The sequence below is a fragment of the Podarcis erhardii genome (genome assembly GCF_964252035.2).
Source record: "Podarcis erhardii genome assembly, chromosome: 12".
Taxonomy (NCBI): Eukaryota; Metazoa; Chordata; class Lepidosauria; order Squamata; family Lacertidae; genus Podarcis; species Podarcis erhardii.
Window position 1 is genome coordinate 37,100,874 of NC_138513.1, and position 17,414 is coordinate 37,118,287.

At 44.5% G+C, this 17,414-nt stretch overlaps 1 protein-coding gene across 1 annotated transcript in view; it reads right to left on the minus strand.

Moving 5' to 3' along the window:
- Window positions 1–17,414, minus strand: part of DYNC1LI1 (dynein cytoplasmic 1 light intermediate chain 1) — a 29,488-nt gene that overhangs the window by 11,235 nt on the left and 839 nt on the right. Inside the window, exons 2-4 of the mRNA XM_081882172.1 lie at window positions 16,927–17,000; window positions 4,504–4,620; window positions 2,861–3,091 (exon numbers count right to left, since the gene is read on the minus strand). Of these exons, the coding sequence (XP_081738298.1) occupies window positions 2,861–3,091; window positions 4,504–4,620; window positions 16,927–17,000 (422 nt within the window). The remainder of the gene's footprint in view (window positions 1–2,860; window positions 3,092–4,503; window positions 4,621–16,926; window positions 17,001–17,414) is intronic.

The window sequence follows — 17,414 nt, forward strand, 5'->3', positions numbered from 1 at the left end:
AAAGCCAACTTCTCAGCAGCTGGAATGTTAAAAATATTTGTATTACAGTTTCATACAAAATATCAAAACAGTTTGCAACAATTAAAATACAGGAAGAACACAAAAATTAAAAGATATCATATTTATGAAATGTGTACAGATAGTAGGGCCATATCGTAGAGCCCATATAGTAATTACAAGGAACTGACTAGTTACATTAAGAGGCTCAGTACACGTTATGGGCCAAAGGTACATGTCAAAGCACAAACATTATTTTATGAACCACTTCAGAAAGGTGTGATTTGGGAAACAGAGCTGGTAGGGGACAAAGCACCTCTTCCTTCCTAGTATTTATCCAAGTCTGAGTAATCTTCTCTTGAAGCTGCTTTGCTTTAAAATTAAAACAGAGGGGTGAAAAGACGAGAAACTCTGTTTTGGTGCTCTTATATGCATATTTGTATGTAACATTTATTTAAACCCCACGAAATATTTATATCAAAGATCACTCCTTTCCCTAGCTTGCAATGAGGGCTATGCTAATGCAATGTGTACTTCAGATACCTGCTACATAATGCAGAATGTGTACAGCAGGGGCAAGGAACCCTCACCCATCAACAGAATTTCAGCTGGCCCTCTAAATATCCTCCTAACCATCAGCTGTTGAGTAGGGAAGTAAAGGGGCCATGTTGTGATGGTGTGTAAAACATACAAACAGCTCCTTCCTCTGCAATAACATCAGCTGCAGAAGGGAAAACATATTAAGAGAGAGTGTGACGGGCTTCCTGTAAATATACAAAAAGTGCCCAAGTAATTTGCAATTGGATGCAATTTTTGTGATGCAAGAGCATATTGAAGTTGGTGACTCTGAACAGTTCACAGTTCAACTGTACTTTGATGTTATTTTAATTCTTGTGTTGCGACTGTGCCTTAGGTAAAGTCAGAACAGAAAAAAGCTCGCCAGCACACTTTAGCAAACGTTATAAAAACAAAAGTCTATGGAGAAAATTGAAAATGACACCTGAGTAAATACTAAAAATTAAATATATACTTCCATCTCCAAAAAGAAAGACTTTTGTGTGTGAATGTTATGATGTGTTAACAATGTGTAAAAGGTAAAGGGGCCCCTGACCATTAGGTCCAGTCGTGACCGACTCTGGGGTTGCAGCGCTCATCTCGCTTTATTGGCCAAGGGAGCCGGTGTACAGCTTCTGGGTCATGTGGCCAGCATGACTAAGCCGCTTCTGGCGAACCAGAGCAGTGCACGGAAACGCCGTTTGCCTTCCCCGCCGGAGCAGTACCTATTTATCTACTTGCACTTTGACATGCTTTCGAACTGCTAGGTTGGCAGGAGCAGGGACCGAGCAACAGGAGCTCACCCCGTCGCGGGGATTCGAGCTGCCAACCTTCTGATCAGCAAGTCCTAGGCTCTGTGGTTTAACCCACAGCGCCACCCGCGTCCCAGTAACAATGTGTAGGTCTCATTAAAAACACTATTGAGGCTGGAATGCAGTTCCTTTCAGCTTTCCACTAGAGTAATGTGGTCCTTGGCCTGAATTTAGTTCTTCACCCCTGCGTGTACAGGGTACAGTGAATTTAGAAGGCAAAGCATTTCTATTTTCTTTTATACAGGAAATTTCTATCCTAGGAAGCTGCTTAGAAGAGTATGAAAAAGGTATGAAAGCAGAGCCTTCCGAAAAGTCAAAGCAAAGGTGACAGTGGTAAGACCTCTGCTAAATAAAACTGCTCTTCTTACTAATGTACAGAACTTACTGTTCTCCTTCACCATTTTCTACAAAAATAAACAAATACCCTGAACTATATGAGAAATAAAAATATTGCACTCAAAATGATTAAATTGAGTTACTATAAAATTTGTTGAGCACAGGTTTTGATCTTCTGGGTGAAGAATTTGCATTCCACAGAACAGAGAAACCCCCCCAATGCATCCCTTCCAAGCCCGCTAAACTTAAGCATTACATCTTCACTGTTCATTTTTCCAGCTGTTGTTTATAATTTTAAGAATTGTTTATCAATTTAAGATTAGTTGTTAAACACCAATGACGTGCATTGCACTTTATACCTCCAGGTATAGGGCAGTATATTATTATTATTAATAATAATAATAATAATAATAATAATAATACACAATATGGCAGGGCCCTGTCTCAAGGAGCTTACAATCTAAAGGTTGGCACAGGAGACTAGACTACAAAAGAAAAAAGAAAAAAATGGAATCAATTTCCATAGATATAGCACCCACTGTTCGTGATTCTGCATGAGTAAGGACTTGTCTTTTATTTGCATATCAAAAACTATATAGAGAAGCTCTCAACAGCTCCATGCATGCACAAAATGAGCTGCTGTAGCAGAACAGATTTTAGTAATATTTGCTTTCAGAAGTTTTGAGCCTATTGAATCACCCTCTCCACATGACTAACATTTTAGTGCACCCAAGTCCAGATAACATTTCAGCATTATTAAAGCTAAAAGCTAAAAATTATCAGAATTAAAAAGATGTAACTAACTTTTTTGCTCTGGCACTGAATTTCATATAACAAAGTTTTACAATGGATTTAAAAATCTTATGTTGACAACAAATATTCAACTGAATCTATTATCATGTGACATTCCCAAGACTGGTTGCAAAGATAATGCTACATACATTAGATACTATAGTTATATTATAATGAGAATTCGCATGGTCAAGAGAAACCCCTTATAAAACTGTTATAAAGCATAAGAGTGAATATAGTTAAATCAGCTGACAAACATGTTGGCATTACATTTCCTGTAAGAGACAAACATATCACAAAAGCGTACATTTACACAAAGATGAATTCAATAAATATTTTTCTAGCATCTATAAAGTGTATGTACTCACTTTTTTGCTCCATTTCTTTCATTTCTTCAGGAGGGATTTTTAGTTTGTCAATATGCTCCCTTACAACACTTGCCCATTTTTGTAAAGAGTCTAAAGCAGCCCATGGCTTAGACATGTCCACCACCAACATAATCAAAGTGTCCTTTAGAGAGATAGCTTCCAATGCAAATTTAAGTAGACCTTTATGATAGAGGTCACCATCTAGTATCCATACATTACATCGTGTCTGATCTGTAAAAAAAACATAAATAAGGTGTTCTTAACATGTACCATAGTTTATTATCAGTGGACAATATGCAAATGAGTTATTTTCACTCATTAAAAAAAATGAACTGATTTAAATGGCTCTTCTTGAAATATGACTACCATTGGTACTCACTGCTAGTATTTATAAATATACTATTAGAATGATAATGGTTAAAGGTCAAAACTCTTGAATGAATTTGGATAGCAGATAGTTCTCAAGCACAGTTTTTAAATCTTTTGACTAGCAATATGCCTGGTGAGACAATCTTGATGTTGATCAGGTTTCTAAAGCTTGCAGTATTCTAAGCTACACAATCTGGAATCTTAAGTGTATTTCAGGAAACAAAAAAAGGAATTTTATAGAGTGGAGAAAGGAGGGAGAGAAGGAGAAATATAAAAGGAAAAGGCAGGAAGACTAATGGAAAAATAGGTTGGGAAGATTTAGGATAAAAGGGGAGAAGGGAATCGGGAAGTAGAAGGTGAGAGACCAGAGGCAAAATTAAGAAAATATTACAAATTGAGGGCTTTTTTAATTTAGAAAAGGCAAGTAAGGGAAACACGCTAACCCAGAAATAGTACCTCGGGTTAAGAACTTTGCTTCAGGATGAGAACAGAAATCGTGCTCCGGCAGTGCAGCGGCAGCAGGAGGCTCCATTAGCTAAAGTGGTGCTTCAGGTTAAGAACAGTTTCAGGTTACGAACGGACCTCCGGAACGAATTAAGTACTTAACCCGAGGTACCACTGTAATAGAAGTGTACAAGTGTGGAGAAAGTCAATAGACAGTTTTCCTTCCCTATCTCATAGCACTAGAACTAGGGATCATCAAATTAAATTGAAGAACTTCACACAATGTGTAGTTAAACGATGGAATTCGCTCCTAGAAGATGCTCTGATGGACCGCTTTAAGGGAAGGTTATCCAAATTCATGGCTATCTAGTCCTGATGACTATGCTACTTCCTATATCAAAAGCAACATGCCTCCAAGTGATAGTTGCTGGGGTTCACAAGCAGGTGAATGATATGCTGTTTGTGATCTTACCATAGACATCTGGTTGGCCACTGTGAGAACAGAATGCTGGACTAGGTAGGTTTTTTGCCTGATCTAGCAGGGTCCTCTTTCAGTTCTTATTCCACTCTGGTATTGTTAACATCACTCACCACCACCACCCAAAAGCCCCCACTCATTCTCCCTGAAGTCACCCTCCCCATACCATTCGTCCTCCTTTGCCTGCAAACTCCCTTCCCTGAACAGAAAACAAGGAAATGCAGTGATACTAAGTTGGAGATAGAATCTGGAAGTTGCTGACTAGTGAAAATGCCATACATTTTTAAAATCTGGAATATTCCCAAGCAATGAATAATTACTCACTGTTGTTGTTATCAGAACTGGTACTTACCTTCTCTGTCTTCATCGTGTACATTTAAGTACAAATATTCCATTCCTCTTCCTTTCTTGTATTCAACAAGTCTCTGAAGTTTTCCAATTAAACTTGTTTTACCTGCACCATCTTCCCCTGGAAAAAAGTTTAAAAGTGGACTTCATTAATAACATATATGAAATATATTTCTTGTAATATTTCCATTTCAATCTGTGAAACTTACCGGTATTTTGCTTTAGGACACTTGGCCCAAATAGTAGTCTGTAGCAAACATTGCCATGTAGACATGACTTCTGTCATGTGTACTGCATTATTAGCAAGAAAAGCACATGAACAAGTCCTGTTGCTGCTATCTTATTTGTACAGTGGTACCTTGGGTTACATATGCTTCAGGTTACATAAGCTTCAGGTTAAAGACTCCACTAACCCAGAAATAGTGCTTCAGGTTAAGAACTTTGCTTCAGGATGAGAACAGAAATTGTGCTCCGGCGGCGTGGCAGCAGCAGGAGGCCCCATTAGCTAAAGTGGTGCTTCAGGTTAAGAACAATTTCAGGTTAAGTATGGACCTCCGGAGCGAATTAAGAACTTAACCCGAGGTACCACCACAGTTTTAATAATTCATATGGGGAGGTATGGCAGGACCCCCTGCGGCCACAGGAAAGCATGTCAAAGCCCTCTGCTGCTACGGGGAAGCGCAGCGCACTCTCTGTCACTGTGGGGATGTACGGCGGGACCCTCTGCTGCCATGGGGAGGCATGGCACACCCTCCACCGCTGCAGAGAGGTATGGCTGAACCCTCTGCCCCCGCAGGGAGGCCCAGCAAGGCCCTCCGCCACTGCAGATATATATCATGATATATTGAGATATTGTGATATTTTGGTGGTAATATGTCTAAGAAATGTGGGTTTTTGACAGGCAAGTAGTCAGTTTCTGAGTGGTCAGAGAAGTCTGGCAAAGTTCCCAGAAGCTTCACTGTCATCCCCACATTTCAGATCTTTTACACATTATATATGCAAATCTTCTGTTTTCTAGGTGCTTTTCTGCATATATTTTCTATAACATTAGTAGGAACATACAACCCTTAGAAGACACTGACTTTAACCTTTCCCTACCCCCAAAAAAATCTCTATCAAGTTAGTCTGTATTGCCCAATTGGGAGGTGTTACTAACCTAGAAACAGAGCAACAGACACTTTTGAATATATTTTATAAAGTATTCTCCACAAAATATGCAATTCCTAGTGTTTTTAGAACAAATTTTCACTAGTAAATTTCAGATAATAAAGTTTTAGTATCACAAATATTGATACAATGTTTTGGGTACATAACATTTAAATAAAAACATAGCTACAAAGAGTCATTTTAAAAATTAGCTGCAAGGCATATCTGCTCAGCTGAGATGTAAGAAATTTAGGCTGCTAAACCACCGTTTATTGGCCCAAGAACACATATATTCCTGCATGTTCCCTTCTAACCCCTTGCCTCAGTTCAATACCATGTTAGGAAGCAGGGAATAAAATCACAGTTTCTCGTTAAGATGTAATGGGAAACAGTGGATTAAATAAACCAAAATGTCAGCACTGAATCTTGGAACACAAAGAACATGCAACCATATAATTAATTCTTGGGCAGATAAAACCATGGTTGATCAGTTTGAGACTGTTACATCTGTGCTAGCCATGAACAGATGAGTTTATTTCCAGTCTGTGCCAATTTTACATGTGTTTATTCATGAGTCCGATCTTTCCCATATCATCTTTGACCTGCATTTTTTAAAGTATGTGCAAAAGATTGTATTTAAATTGTACTTAAATACATAATTTATCTCAATGTACATATTTCATGCTAAAATATGCATTTAGGTACTTTTTTGAGCTTAGAACTAGAGAAAAGCAAACTCTGAAGAATAACTAATCTATTTATTAATCCAGGATGTGTGAATTGGGTCAATACAGTTAAAAATGCAAACCCAATGAAAATCTCCTCCATCCCCACTCTGCCCTAGGCCTTAGTGTGTAAAAGAAACTTAAATATCAATGGCTATCAATGGCTACTAGCGTCTCCACCCCCATCGTTCAGACTGGACACTGAGATCCAGCGCCGAGGGCCTTCTGGCGGTTCCCTCATTGCGATAAGTGAGGTTACAGGGAACCAGGCAGAGGACCTTCTGGGTAGTGGCGCCCGCCCTGTCAGATGTCAAGGAAATAAGCAGCTATCTTATTTTTAAAAGACATCTGAAGGCAGCCCTGTTTAGGGAAGTTTTTAATATTTAATGTTGTATTGTTTTTAACATAAGATTAGGAGCCACCCAGAGTGGCTTGGGAAACTCAGCCAAATGCGTGGGGTATAAATATTATTATTATTATTATTACTATTATTATTACTATTATATGATGGCTGTGCTCTGCCTCCACAGTTGGAGGCAGCATATTTCTGAATATCAGTTGCTGGACATCAAAGGGGGGAGGGCGCTCTTGTGCTCAGGTCCCACTTGTGGGTTTCCAACAGGCATCTGGGAGAACAGGATCATTGGCCCAATCCAGCAGGCTCTTCTTACGTTTTTATGTCATAAGAGTAGCAGAAGATATGCCTGCTGGTATTACGCAGTGCTTATAACCTAACCTATCCTCATGTAAATAAAAATTTCAGTATAATCAGATGCTATGGGGGGGAAAGAAGTAAAGATAAAATGCCTTTTAACAAAACAGGCTCCATTCTGAGGCACCTACACTTCAAAAATAAACTTTGCGCTCTCCTATAATACATCATCTTATTTTTAAAAAAACCCAATACAATTTGATGAGCATGAATCAAAAGAAAGAACAACCATAAGTGCCAGTGTAGACATGCTTTTCAACTTCATAAGCACAGTTAAGTGATTGGGAATGAGCCATGAAATTGCATACTTCACCACCAGATCCCTCTCTATCAGTTCATTCCACTTCTCTTTATTATGGTGAAGCTTTGCACAGGCACCAAAACTAAGCACAAGGATAGCTAGAGTTCCCTGTTAATTAATACAACTAGGGTAAAATGGGAACCCTGACAAGCCCCCCAAAGTGGCTTGCCTGGTGGGGTGGAGGTGCAGCAATAGCCTCCTGTGTCCGCAGAGTTGCTGCCACTTACCAGGCCAAAGAAGGGAAGGGGCAAGATGGCAGCAAGGTTGGGCCACACTAGCCAACCTCATCCAGTACTGCCTCCAGTGCATCCACACAGCCCGAACTACACCTTTCCTTCTGGTAACGGCAGTGACATCGCTGTTGGGAGGCTACTGTTCTGGTTGCACCCGACAAGCTCCATTGTTAATATTGGTGCCAATAAAATACTTAACTGAGGGGTATGGATAGAGAAAGAAATTGCTCCCAATACAAGAGGAGCCTTGGCTGACCAGTTTTTGAGCATGCTTGCAATAGTGAACATTTTGACTACACCAGACCCTGGTTAACTAAAGCAGGCAATGCTACCATCACATTGGATTTTACAACTTCACTGGCCATCCTATAGTCATGCATATCTAACAGGGATCTATAATGATAAAAATAATTAGTACCTTTCTCATAGAAAAGATCTTAATTTAAAATTTAAGACAAAATAATGGTCAAGTAAATGGTTTAATAAAGTTAAAGGTAAGGTAAAGAACCCCTGGACAGTTAAGTCCAGTCAAAGGCAACTATGGGATACGGCACTCGTCTTGTTTTTCAGGCCGAGGGAGCTGGTGTTTGTCCACAGACAGCTTTCTGGGTCATATGTTCAGCATGGCTAAACTGCTTCTGGTGCAACGGGACACCACGACAAGTGCCAGAGCGCATGGAAATGTTGTTTACCTTCCTGCCACAGCGGTACCTATTTACCTACTCAAGGTGGTATGCTTTCAAACTGCTACGTTGGCAGTAGCTGGGACAGAGCAACAGAAACTCATCACCATCATGTGGATTCAAACTGCTGACCTTGCAATCGGTAAGCCCAAGAGACTCAGTGGTTTAGACCACAGCGCCACCCACCTCGCATAAGTTATAAATAAACATTAAATGGCTTAAGAAAGTTATAAATTACTGAGAGTATAAATATAAAACTTAGGATGCTCAGAACTAAATTTCCAATGAACTGACAACCCTCCTTGACCAGACCTATTTAGTCCAGCTTCCTGTTTCTCATAGTGGTCAATCACATGCCTTTAAGAAGCCCATAGGCAAGACACGAGTGTGATAGCACTCTACTGCTATTGTTTATCACTGACTGGTATTCAGCAGCATATTGCCCCTGGTGGCTATATACCATCTCCTTAATCAAACTAGTACCCATTTGTCAGGGAACTGCCATCGGAGAGACAGGTGGTGGACAGGCTACAGGAGAATAGGAGAGAATCTGCAGTAGAAGAGGGAACCAGCAGGGGGAGTGCAGGAGTCACAGCGGAGGGGAGGCTCTGGGATGCTTCCAGTGAGAGTAGTGGAGAGGTAACGGGACCCCCGTTGGGAACGCCCACCCTTCACCGGAAACTGTCACGCAGAGAGTCTCGAAAGCGCATGTCTGTCAAAGAGCTTTTATGTTGGCGTAAATTCCGTAGACGCCCACTGTCAGATTCTACCAGCGACTGACGGAGTCATGCTTTGGGGGCTCCGTTAGTGCATCGGTTTGGATGACCAGCCAAACCCCAGAGGGATCAAGCTTTTACGCACAAGCAGCTCACTATCCCATCACAGCAATCTGACAGTCTTTGAAAGCAGCTTGTGCAAGCAGAAGGCATCATGAGCGAACCATCCGGAACCGGAGGAGCAGGAGCGGGAGCTGGCGCAGATCCAAGCCTGGAACAAAGGTACAGGGCGTTGGAGGTCCAGCTGGCACTGCAAACGGCGAGGCTCGAGGAGAGGAGGGCTCAAGATGCAGATAAGGGGAAGACCACCCCACTTGCCAGACGGGTGCCTGGACTGGTGCAGAAATTTGGGGGGGATCCCCGGAACTATCAAGCCTTTAGGACAGAGATGCAATATGCTCTCAATCTACTGTTTGATGACTTCCCCGACGAGAACTCTAGAGTGGCGTACGTGATTGGCCATCTAGAGGGAGGGGCGAGGGACTGGGTTCGGCCCCTGATGGCAGCCAATAATGAAATCTTAAAGGACACAATGAAGTTTTTCCGCGCCATGGACTTGATGTTTTCCAGCGAGATCGAGCAGGGAGTGGTGCGCAGGCAGTTAATGGCGTGTAAACAGGGGAGCCGATCTGTACGTGAGTACTGGACTGAGTTCACCATGCTGATTCATAGACTTGGGTGGGACCTTGCTAGTGAACCTATTCAAATGCTGTTTGAAGAAGGTCTCTCTCCGGCAGTGAAAGATGAACTTTCCCGGGCGCCTAGGGCGGAGTCTATGGATCAGCTGACTAAATCAGCGCTGTCCATTGGGGCACGCCAGGAAGCTAGAGCTATGGAAAAGCGGGAAGGAAAGGGGGAACGTTGGAAGGACTTCCGCATTCCAGAGATTCCGGAGCAGCCTTTCCCGCCAGCAGAGCCGATGGAACTTGGAACAGCGCGCGCGCGCGCAGTTTCAAACACCAGTGAAGGGCGGAAGAAGGAGGGAAAGAGCGGCAAGAGATGCTATCTCTGCCAACAGCCAGGTCACTTTGCCAGAGTCTGTCCGCAAAGGAAGGAATGGCAAGGGATGGCAGGAACTGTTGGGGGGAAGGAGGAAGAAGAAATCACGGAGCCAGTAAAAGCCAACGCCTGGTTGCCAACATCAGGGCACAGCAGCCAGGCCAGGGAGTAATGAATGTGCCCACGCCGGAACCTCCAAGACCAGCGCTTGTGATAGAGGTGTTGCTGGAACTGGCAAACGGACACCCACTGAAGATAAAGGCGCTATTGGATTCAGGTAGCTCATGTAATTTCATGAGCAAAGAGTTTGCAGCTGCACACCAAATACAGACTATCCCATTGAGTAAGCCTTTGCAGGTTACCACGATTGATGGGAGGGAGCTGTTGGGAGGAGAAGTGAGCCAACAGACTGTACCAATGATAATGAGGGTGGCACGACACACCGAACTGATAGCGTTTAACGTAGCCACCTTGGGAGGAGCTCCTATTATCTTGGGTATGAGCTGGCTGGCGCTACACGATCCGCTAGTAGGCTGGCATCAGAGAGTGGTTTCCTTTGGATCAGCACATTGCCTAGAACACTGCAAGGAGGGAGAGGCTCAGGCAGGCGCCAGGGGCACTCTAGCAGTGATGGAAGTGATGGACAAAGGGAGGGTGCCACCACAATACGCTGACTTGCTTGACGTATTCAGCGAAAAAGAAGCAGATAAACTGCCCCCGCACAGACCCTTTGATTGTCAAATTACCTTACTCCCAGGAGCACAATTGCCAGTGGGCAAGCTGTATGCAATGTCAGACAGTGAGATGCAGGAGTTAAGGGAGTTCATTGACAAGAATCTCAAGCGAGGTTTCATCAGAGAGTCACGAGCGGTGGGGGGCAGCCCAGTGTTCTTTGTGGACAAAAAAAACACAGGCAAGCCCAGGCTTGTATGTGATTTCAGGGCCCTAAATGCAGTGTCAGAACCAGTGACTTTCCCTATGCCCAGAATTGATGACATTCTAACACGGGTGAGAAAAGGGAAAATTTTTACCAAGCTGGACCTTAGGGGGGCATATAACTTGATACGTGTGAGAAAGGGGGATGAGTGGAAGACCACTATGTTCACCCCCTTGGGGGCCTTTGAGTACACCGTTATGCCTTTCGGATTACAAGGGGGCTCCGCCTGTTTTCAATCATTCATGAATCACGTCCTGGGGCCACTGCTCTACAAGAACTGCGTAGCGTTCTTAGATGACGTTCTGGTGTACTCAGACAATGAGGAGCAGCATGTGCGAGATGTAAGAGAGGTACTGAGCAAGCTGCGAGAAAACCGGCTGTGGGTGAAACTGGAGAAGTGTCAGTTTCATACCAAGGAGGTGGAATTCCTGGGGTACCGGTTGTCTGACAAGGGATTGGCCATGGATCCCAGCAAGGTTCAAGCGGTACTGGAATGGAAAACACCAAAGACCAAGAAGGACGTGCAAAGGTTCCTGGGCTTCGGAAACTTCTATAGGAAGTTCATCAAAAACTTTGCCCATTTAACAGAGCCCATCACGGATTGTCTTAGTAGCAAAAAGAAATTTGTTTGGACGGGAGAAGCGCAACAAGCGTTCGAACGCTTAAAGCAGGCGTTTGCGTCGGAAGAGCAACTCTTGCACGTGGATCTACAACAACCAATGAGAGTGGAGACTGACGCGTCAGACCGAGCGGTGGGGGCCGTTCTTCTCCAGCCGGGAAAAGATACGTCTGAATGGAGACCGTGTGCATTCTTCTCGCGGAAGTTGAACAAATCAGAGAGGAACTACACAGTGTACGACCGAGAACTGCTCGCCATTCATGAAGCATTCCGGAAATGGCGGCACTTGCTGATTGGGGCGCAGCACAAGGTTCAAGTCCGAACTGACCACAAAAATCTGGAATACTGGAGAACAGCCCGAGTGCTGAACCAGAGACAAGTGAGATGGGCCCAGGAGTTCTCCAAATTCCACTTTGAGATTCGTTACGTGCCCGGCTCCGAGAACGTGAGGGCGGACGCTCTTTCCAGGAAACCTGAGTACTTAGAGGGGGAGGGAGCGCCTGAGGCAAGGCATGTAATCTCTGAAGACCGCTGGGTGTGTGGGGCGGCATTGGTGGGGCAGAGGGAACTGATAGAGGGTACGGAGAAAGATGAATGCGCCCAAGAGAAACTCAGAGAGCTCCGGAGGACAGAGGAGAACACAGGGGGGTTCGAAGAAAAGAACGGGGCGTTGTATTACAAAGGGGCACTGTACATACCCGACGGGGAACTGAGGGGCAGAGTACTCAAGCAGTTGCATGACAGCCCCACAGCGGGACATTTTGGACAGCACAAAACCATGTGGTTGGTTACCAGGGAGTTTTGGTGGCCCAAGGTGAGGGAGGACGTACGGGAATATGTCAGGGGTTGCGACAGGTGCCAGCGAGCGAAAGGAGAGAGGGTGGCGCCAGCGGGGCTATTACAACCCTTACCCACGCCCGAAAGGCCATGGGAGGCAGTATCCATAGATTTTATGACGGACCTGCCAAAATCCAAAGGCAAAACAGCTGTCATGGTGGTGGTAGATCAATTAACCAAGATGTGTCATTTTATAGCTTGTTCACATGCAGTCACAGCGGAGGAAACCGCCAAGTTGTTTGTAGAACATATTTTCAAGTTGCATGGCGCCCCCTTGAGGGTGGTCAGCGACAGAGGGAAACAATTTACTTCCAGGTTCTGGAGGAAACTTATGAGCTTACTGCACGTAGAACTCAATTTCTCAACTGCCCGGCACCCAGAAACCAATGGGCAAGCGGAAAGGGCAAATGGGGTTTTACAACAATACCTGAGGTGTTATGTAAAAGACAGAGAAAATGATTGGGTGGATAAGTTACCTCTAGCAGAATTTGCCTACAACAACGCGGAGAACGTGTCCACAGGGATGAGTCCCTTCCTGGCAAATTATGGGTGTCACCCCCGGGCATTCCCAGGAGAGGGAGGGGAGAGGTGGAGCGTGCCGGCGGCGGAATATTTTTTTGAAGAGATGGAGGCGATCCACCGTCAGCTTCAACTTAACTTAGAGAAAGCCAAGGAAGAATATAAGAAGCAAGCAGACAGAAATAGGAGGGAAGGTGAAACTATAAGGGTGGGGGACCGGGTGTGGTTGTCCACCCAAGGGCTACCGTTCAAGGGCGGGAGTAAGAAATTGAGGCCCAAAAGATTGGGACCCTTTGAGGTCATACAGCAGGTCAACCCAGTGGCATTCAAACTCAGGCTGCCCAGTCACATGAAATTACACCCAGTATTTCACAGGTCATTACTGTCGCCGTACCGAGAGGGACGCGAGTGGGGGGAGCGTGAGAGAGAGGCCACCCAAACGCCCGTGATAGAAGAGAGAGAGCGCGACATGAACGTGGCAGGAATCATTGATTCCAGGTGGAAGGGGAATCAGGTGGAATATCTGGTAGAATGGGAGGGGGAAGCAGAGTCGGAAAACACTTGGGTACCAGCAGAGGTAGTCAATGACGAGGTTTTAATAGAAACATTTCATCAGCGTTTCCCAAGAAAACCGCAACCCGTGGCTCGATTTAGAAGGGAACACTTTGGGACCACCGATGAGGAAGGAGAGTTTGAAGGGTTCCCAGAGTCAGGGGTGGGTGAAGAAGCCGACTCCGACGAAGAAGAGGAAGACGGGGAGAGAGACGGTACGCCGTGGCTGGAAGTGTTAGAATCCTCGGACGACGAGGAGAGTTCCTTCAGGGGCTTTCCGCCCTCACCGCCAGTGGGAGAGGAGGCGGGAGGGGGTGAAGGGGGCCCTGGGGGGGAGGTGGATGTCAGGGAACTGCCATCGGAGAGACAGGTGGTGGACAGGCTACAGGAGAATAGGAGAGAATCTGCAGTAGAAGAGGGAACCAGCAGGGGGAGTGCAGGAGTCACAGCGGAGGGGAGGCTCTGGGATGCTTCCAGTGAGAGTAGTGGAGAGGTAACGGGACCCCCGTTGGGAACGCCCACCCTTCGCCGGAAACTGTCACGCAGAGAGTCTCGAAAGCGCATGTCTGTCAAAGAGCTTTTATGTTGGCGTAAATTCCGTAGACGCCCACTGTCAGATTCTACCAGCGACTGACGGAGTCATGCTTTGGGGGCTCCGTTAGTGCATCGGTTTGGATGACCAGCCAAACCCCAGAGGGATCAAGCTTTTACGCACAAGCAGCTCACTATCCCATCACACCATTGATAGTCTTATCACCAATTAATTTGTTTAATCCCCTTTTAAATTATGCAAGCTGGTGGACATCACTACATCTTGTGGTAGCAAATTCCATAGTCAACCATGCTCATTTTTTTCCTAGGCTAAAAAGTCCCAAATGCTGTTACCTTTCCTCATAGGAGAGTTGCTCCAACACCTTGATACTTTTGGTTGCCCTTTTCTGCACCTTTTCCTGCTCTTCAATATCCTTTCTGAGGTGCAGTGACTAGACTATTCTAAGTGTGGCTGTGCCACATATTTACATAAAGGCATTATAAGATACAGTAATTAGATTCCTCTACCTAATGGATAATTTGCCCTTTTCACAATGGGTAAAGGCGAGCTACTTACCATGACTCCCCAAATCCCTTTCCTGGTAAATCATTGCATGCCTCCCCATCAGTGTATGTGACATTATAGTTTTCTACTCCAATGTGCGTCACTATACACTGAACTGCATTTTCCATTTTAGTGCCCATTCACCTGGTCTGGAGATGTCCTCATGGAGCTCTTTGCTATCCCTTTTTGCTTTTACAGAATAATTCTGTGACATCAGCAAACCTGGTGACCTCACTGCTCACCCCTAATATATCATGTATGAACTTACTAAAAAGCACTGATCCCAATACAGATGCTTGTGGGGCTCCACTTCTTATATCCTTCCATTGGAGCACTATCCATTTATTTCTGTTCTCTGCTTCCTATTCTTTAATCAGTTACCAGCCCTAAGACATAGCTGTGGGGTGACATCATATCTTATCCCATGGTTGTTTATGCATAATTAACTCATTGAATTCATTGCCATGGTAAAAAACTAGCACAAAACCCAGTATTTTAAAAAAGTTAAGTTTATGGGAACATCAGTCTATCAATGGTTACAAAAAGGCATGATAGTTACAAGTGCAATATCAATATATATCCAGTGTATTATCATGCTTTTCCACTATGTTCTTTTTGCAAGTTTCCCAGAAGCACTTGACCAGCCAGTGTTGAATACAAACCAGTAGAATGTTTGGATCTTTGATCTAACTCTAAAAAAGAGAGTTCATACTATGTTTTTTATGAATGAAACAATGTAAATAATCCATGCTAAATATCTGTCATTTTGGTTTTTAAAAATCTCTCTGCCACAAAAAACTTGTAGTGCAAAGTAAGAGGGCTATAGCATGTTATTATGACTATGAAACATTATGTATTTTTAGCTCTCTCTATGGCCTTGTCTACAGTCCTTTCACATTCTACATTCCATGTTTTGCAGAACCATGTGTTTCTCAGTTTTTTACTTTATTATTTACCTTCATAAATTGCCCCCCTTTTGTCACATAGAACCTCAGGGCAATAAAGACACATAATGAAACTATGAAACAATTAATTTAAACTTCATTAAACCAATGAAGTGCTCTGCAGCAGCATAAAAAAGTTATGCCCACTCAACAGATTTTCCTGAAATGCCTGTGTGAAAGTATGTGTTTCAAGTGGTTATATAAAAACTATCCTTGAGGGTAACAGCTTTTTCTCAATAAGAGAGTTCCACAAACAGATAAGATCCTACCTCTGTATCACCTCTCCTTCCTAAGCTTTTCTAGTAAACTAAGAGGTAAATTCCTCCTTGTCTTTGTACACTGCTGTTCTGTAATATCTAGTAGTACAGTAGTGTGTTTATTTACAACCAGGACTGCAAGTACAGTATGTAGAATTTCAAGTGTTACAGTATTCTCATCAATGTCACCCCCAAAGTGTGAAAACTAAGCCAGGAGTTGCTTGAAAAAGCCAGCTGGAAGGATTATTCACATGTGGGTCTACTCATAAACACTTTAAGGTTACTGTTTCAAGCAACAAGCTTATTGAGAGCACCATGTCACAGGGGAAGCTAGTAAGAGAACTAACTTCTCCAACGACAAAACCCAGAATCTATTTAGGGACACCAGTCAGTACAAGATGCAAATAGCACAATACATCCCATCAAAGAAACAAAAATAAACCAGCTGATGCAGCAGATGTACCCTAACACACCTAATTTTCCGTTTCTCCCAAGCACCCCAATGAAAGCAACACCTCTAAGTGCCAAGAAAGAAAAAACAGAAGGAGGTGCTAACCATATCAAATGGGTGGAGCCATGAGGGTATAAGGCAAGCCAGCAACAGAGAGGCAGGCTGATGCTGACACATAATGTGACAACAATGCATTTGGCAGGCCTTATGCATATGGGCAGAGCTCACTCCCCCTAGCCTGCCAGCCAACAAACAGTAGAGGCCTCTATGGATTTTGGAAGTCAGGCTTGAAGTACCACACAGCATGCAGCTGTAACCAGAAACAATAAGCAGAAAAGGTTTTTAACCCCTGTGCCGATAGTGCATTTCCAGTTCTGCGGAAGGGAAACTGCCAGTTTCTGCACAAGGCTGGGGGTGGGTGGGAAGGCAACGGTGCGATCAATGAACCACTGCGGATGCCCCTCCCTCCTGCACAGCTTACAAACACAACGAGGTCCATGGCCAGCAATTCGGCGCGCACACCCTCCGCCCTCATTAACAACAAGTGAAAACGATCGCAAACGGGAAACGAGACGTGCAGGCAAAAACCAAACAAACAAACAGAACAGAAACAAGGCGAGGAGAAGAAAGGGCCGCTTACCCAGCAGCACGACGTTTTTCCCCGGCGGCAATTTAGACCTGGAACGAGTCGACACCTCGCTGAGGATGCAGGACCTGCAGGGGCAAACAAGAGAAAGGAGGAAGGCAGTGAGGAGGCAGGAGGGAAGGTCCAGCGGGAGAGAAACCAGCTCCTGTCAAGCGGAGGCGAGGAGAAGCAGAGGGAGAAGAGGATGGGCAAGGTGGGGAGGGTGGGGGAGAAATGGAGGAAATGGGGAGAATTAGGGGGAGATGGGAATAGGGGGAGAGATGTGGGGGGTGTTGGGAGAAGATGGGGGGAGAAATGGAGGAAATGGGAGTGGGGGAGAGATGGAGCAGTTCAGGAGGTGGGGAAAAGAGAGTGGGGGGTTGAGATGGCGATGGGGTGTAGGGAGAAGATGGGGAGAGATGAAGGAAATGGGGGTGGGGAGAATTAGGGGGAGATGTGGGGAACAGGGGGAGAGATGGGGGATGGGGTGTAAGGGGAAGATC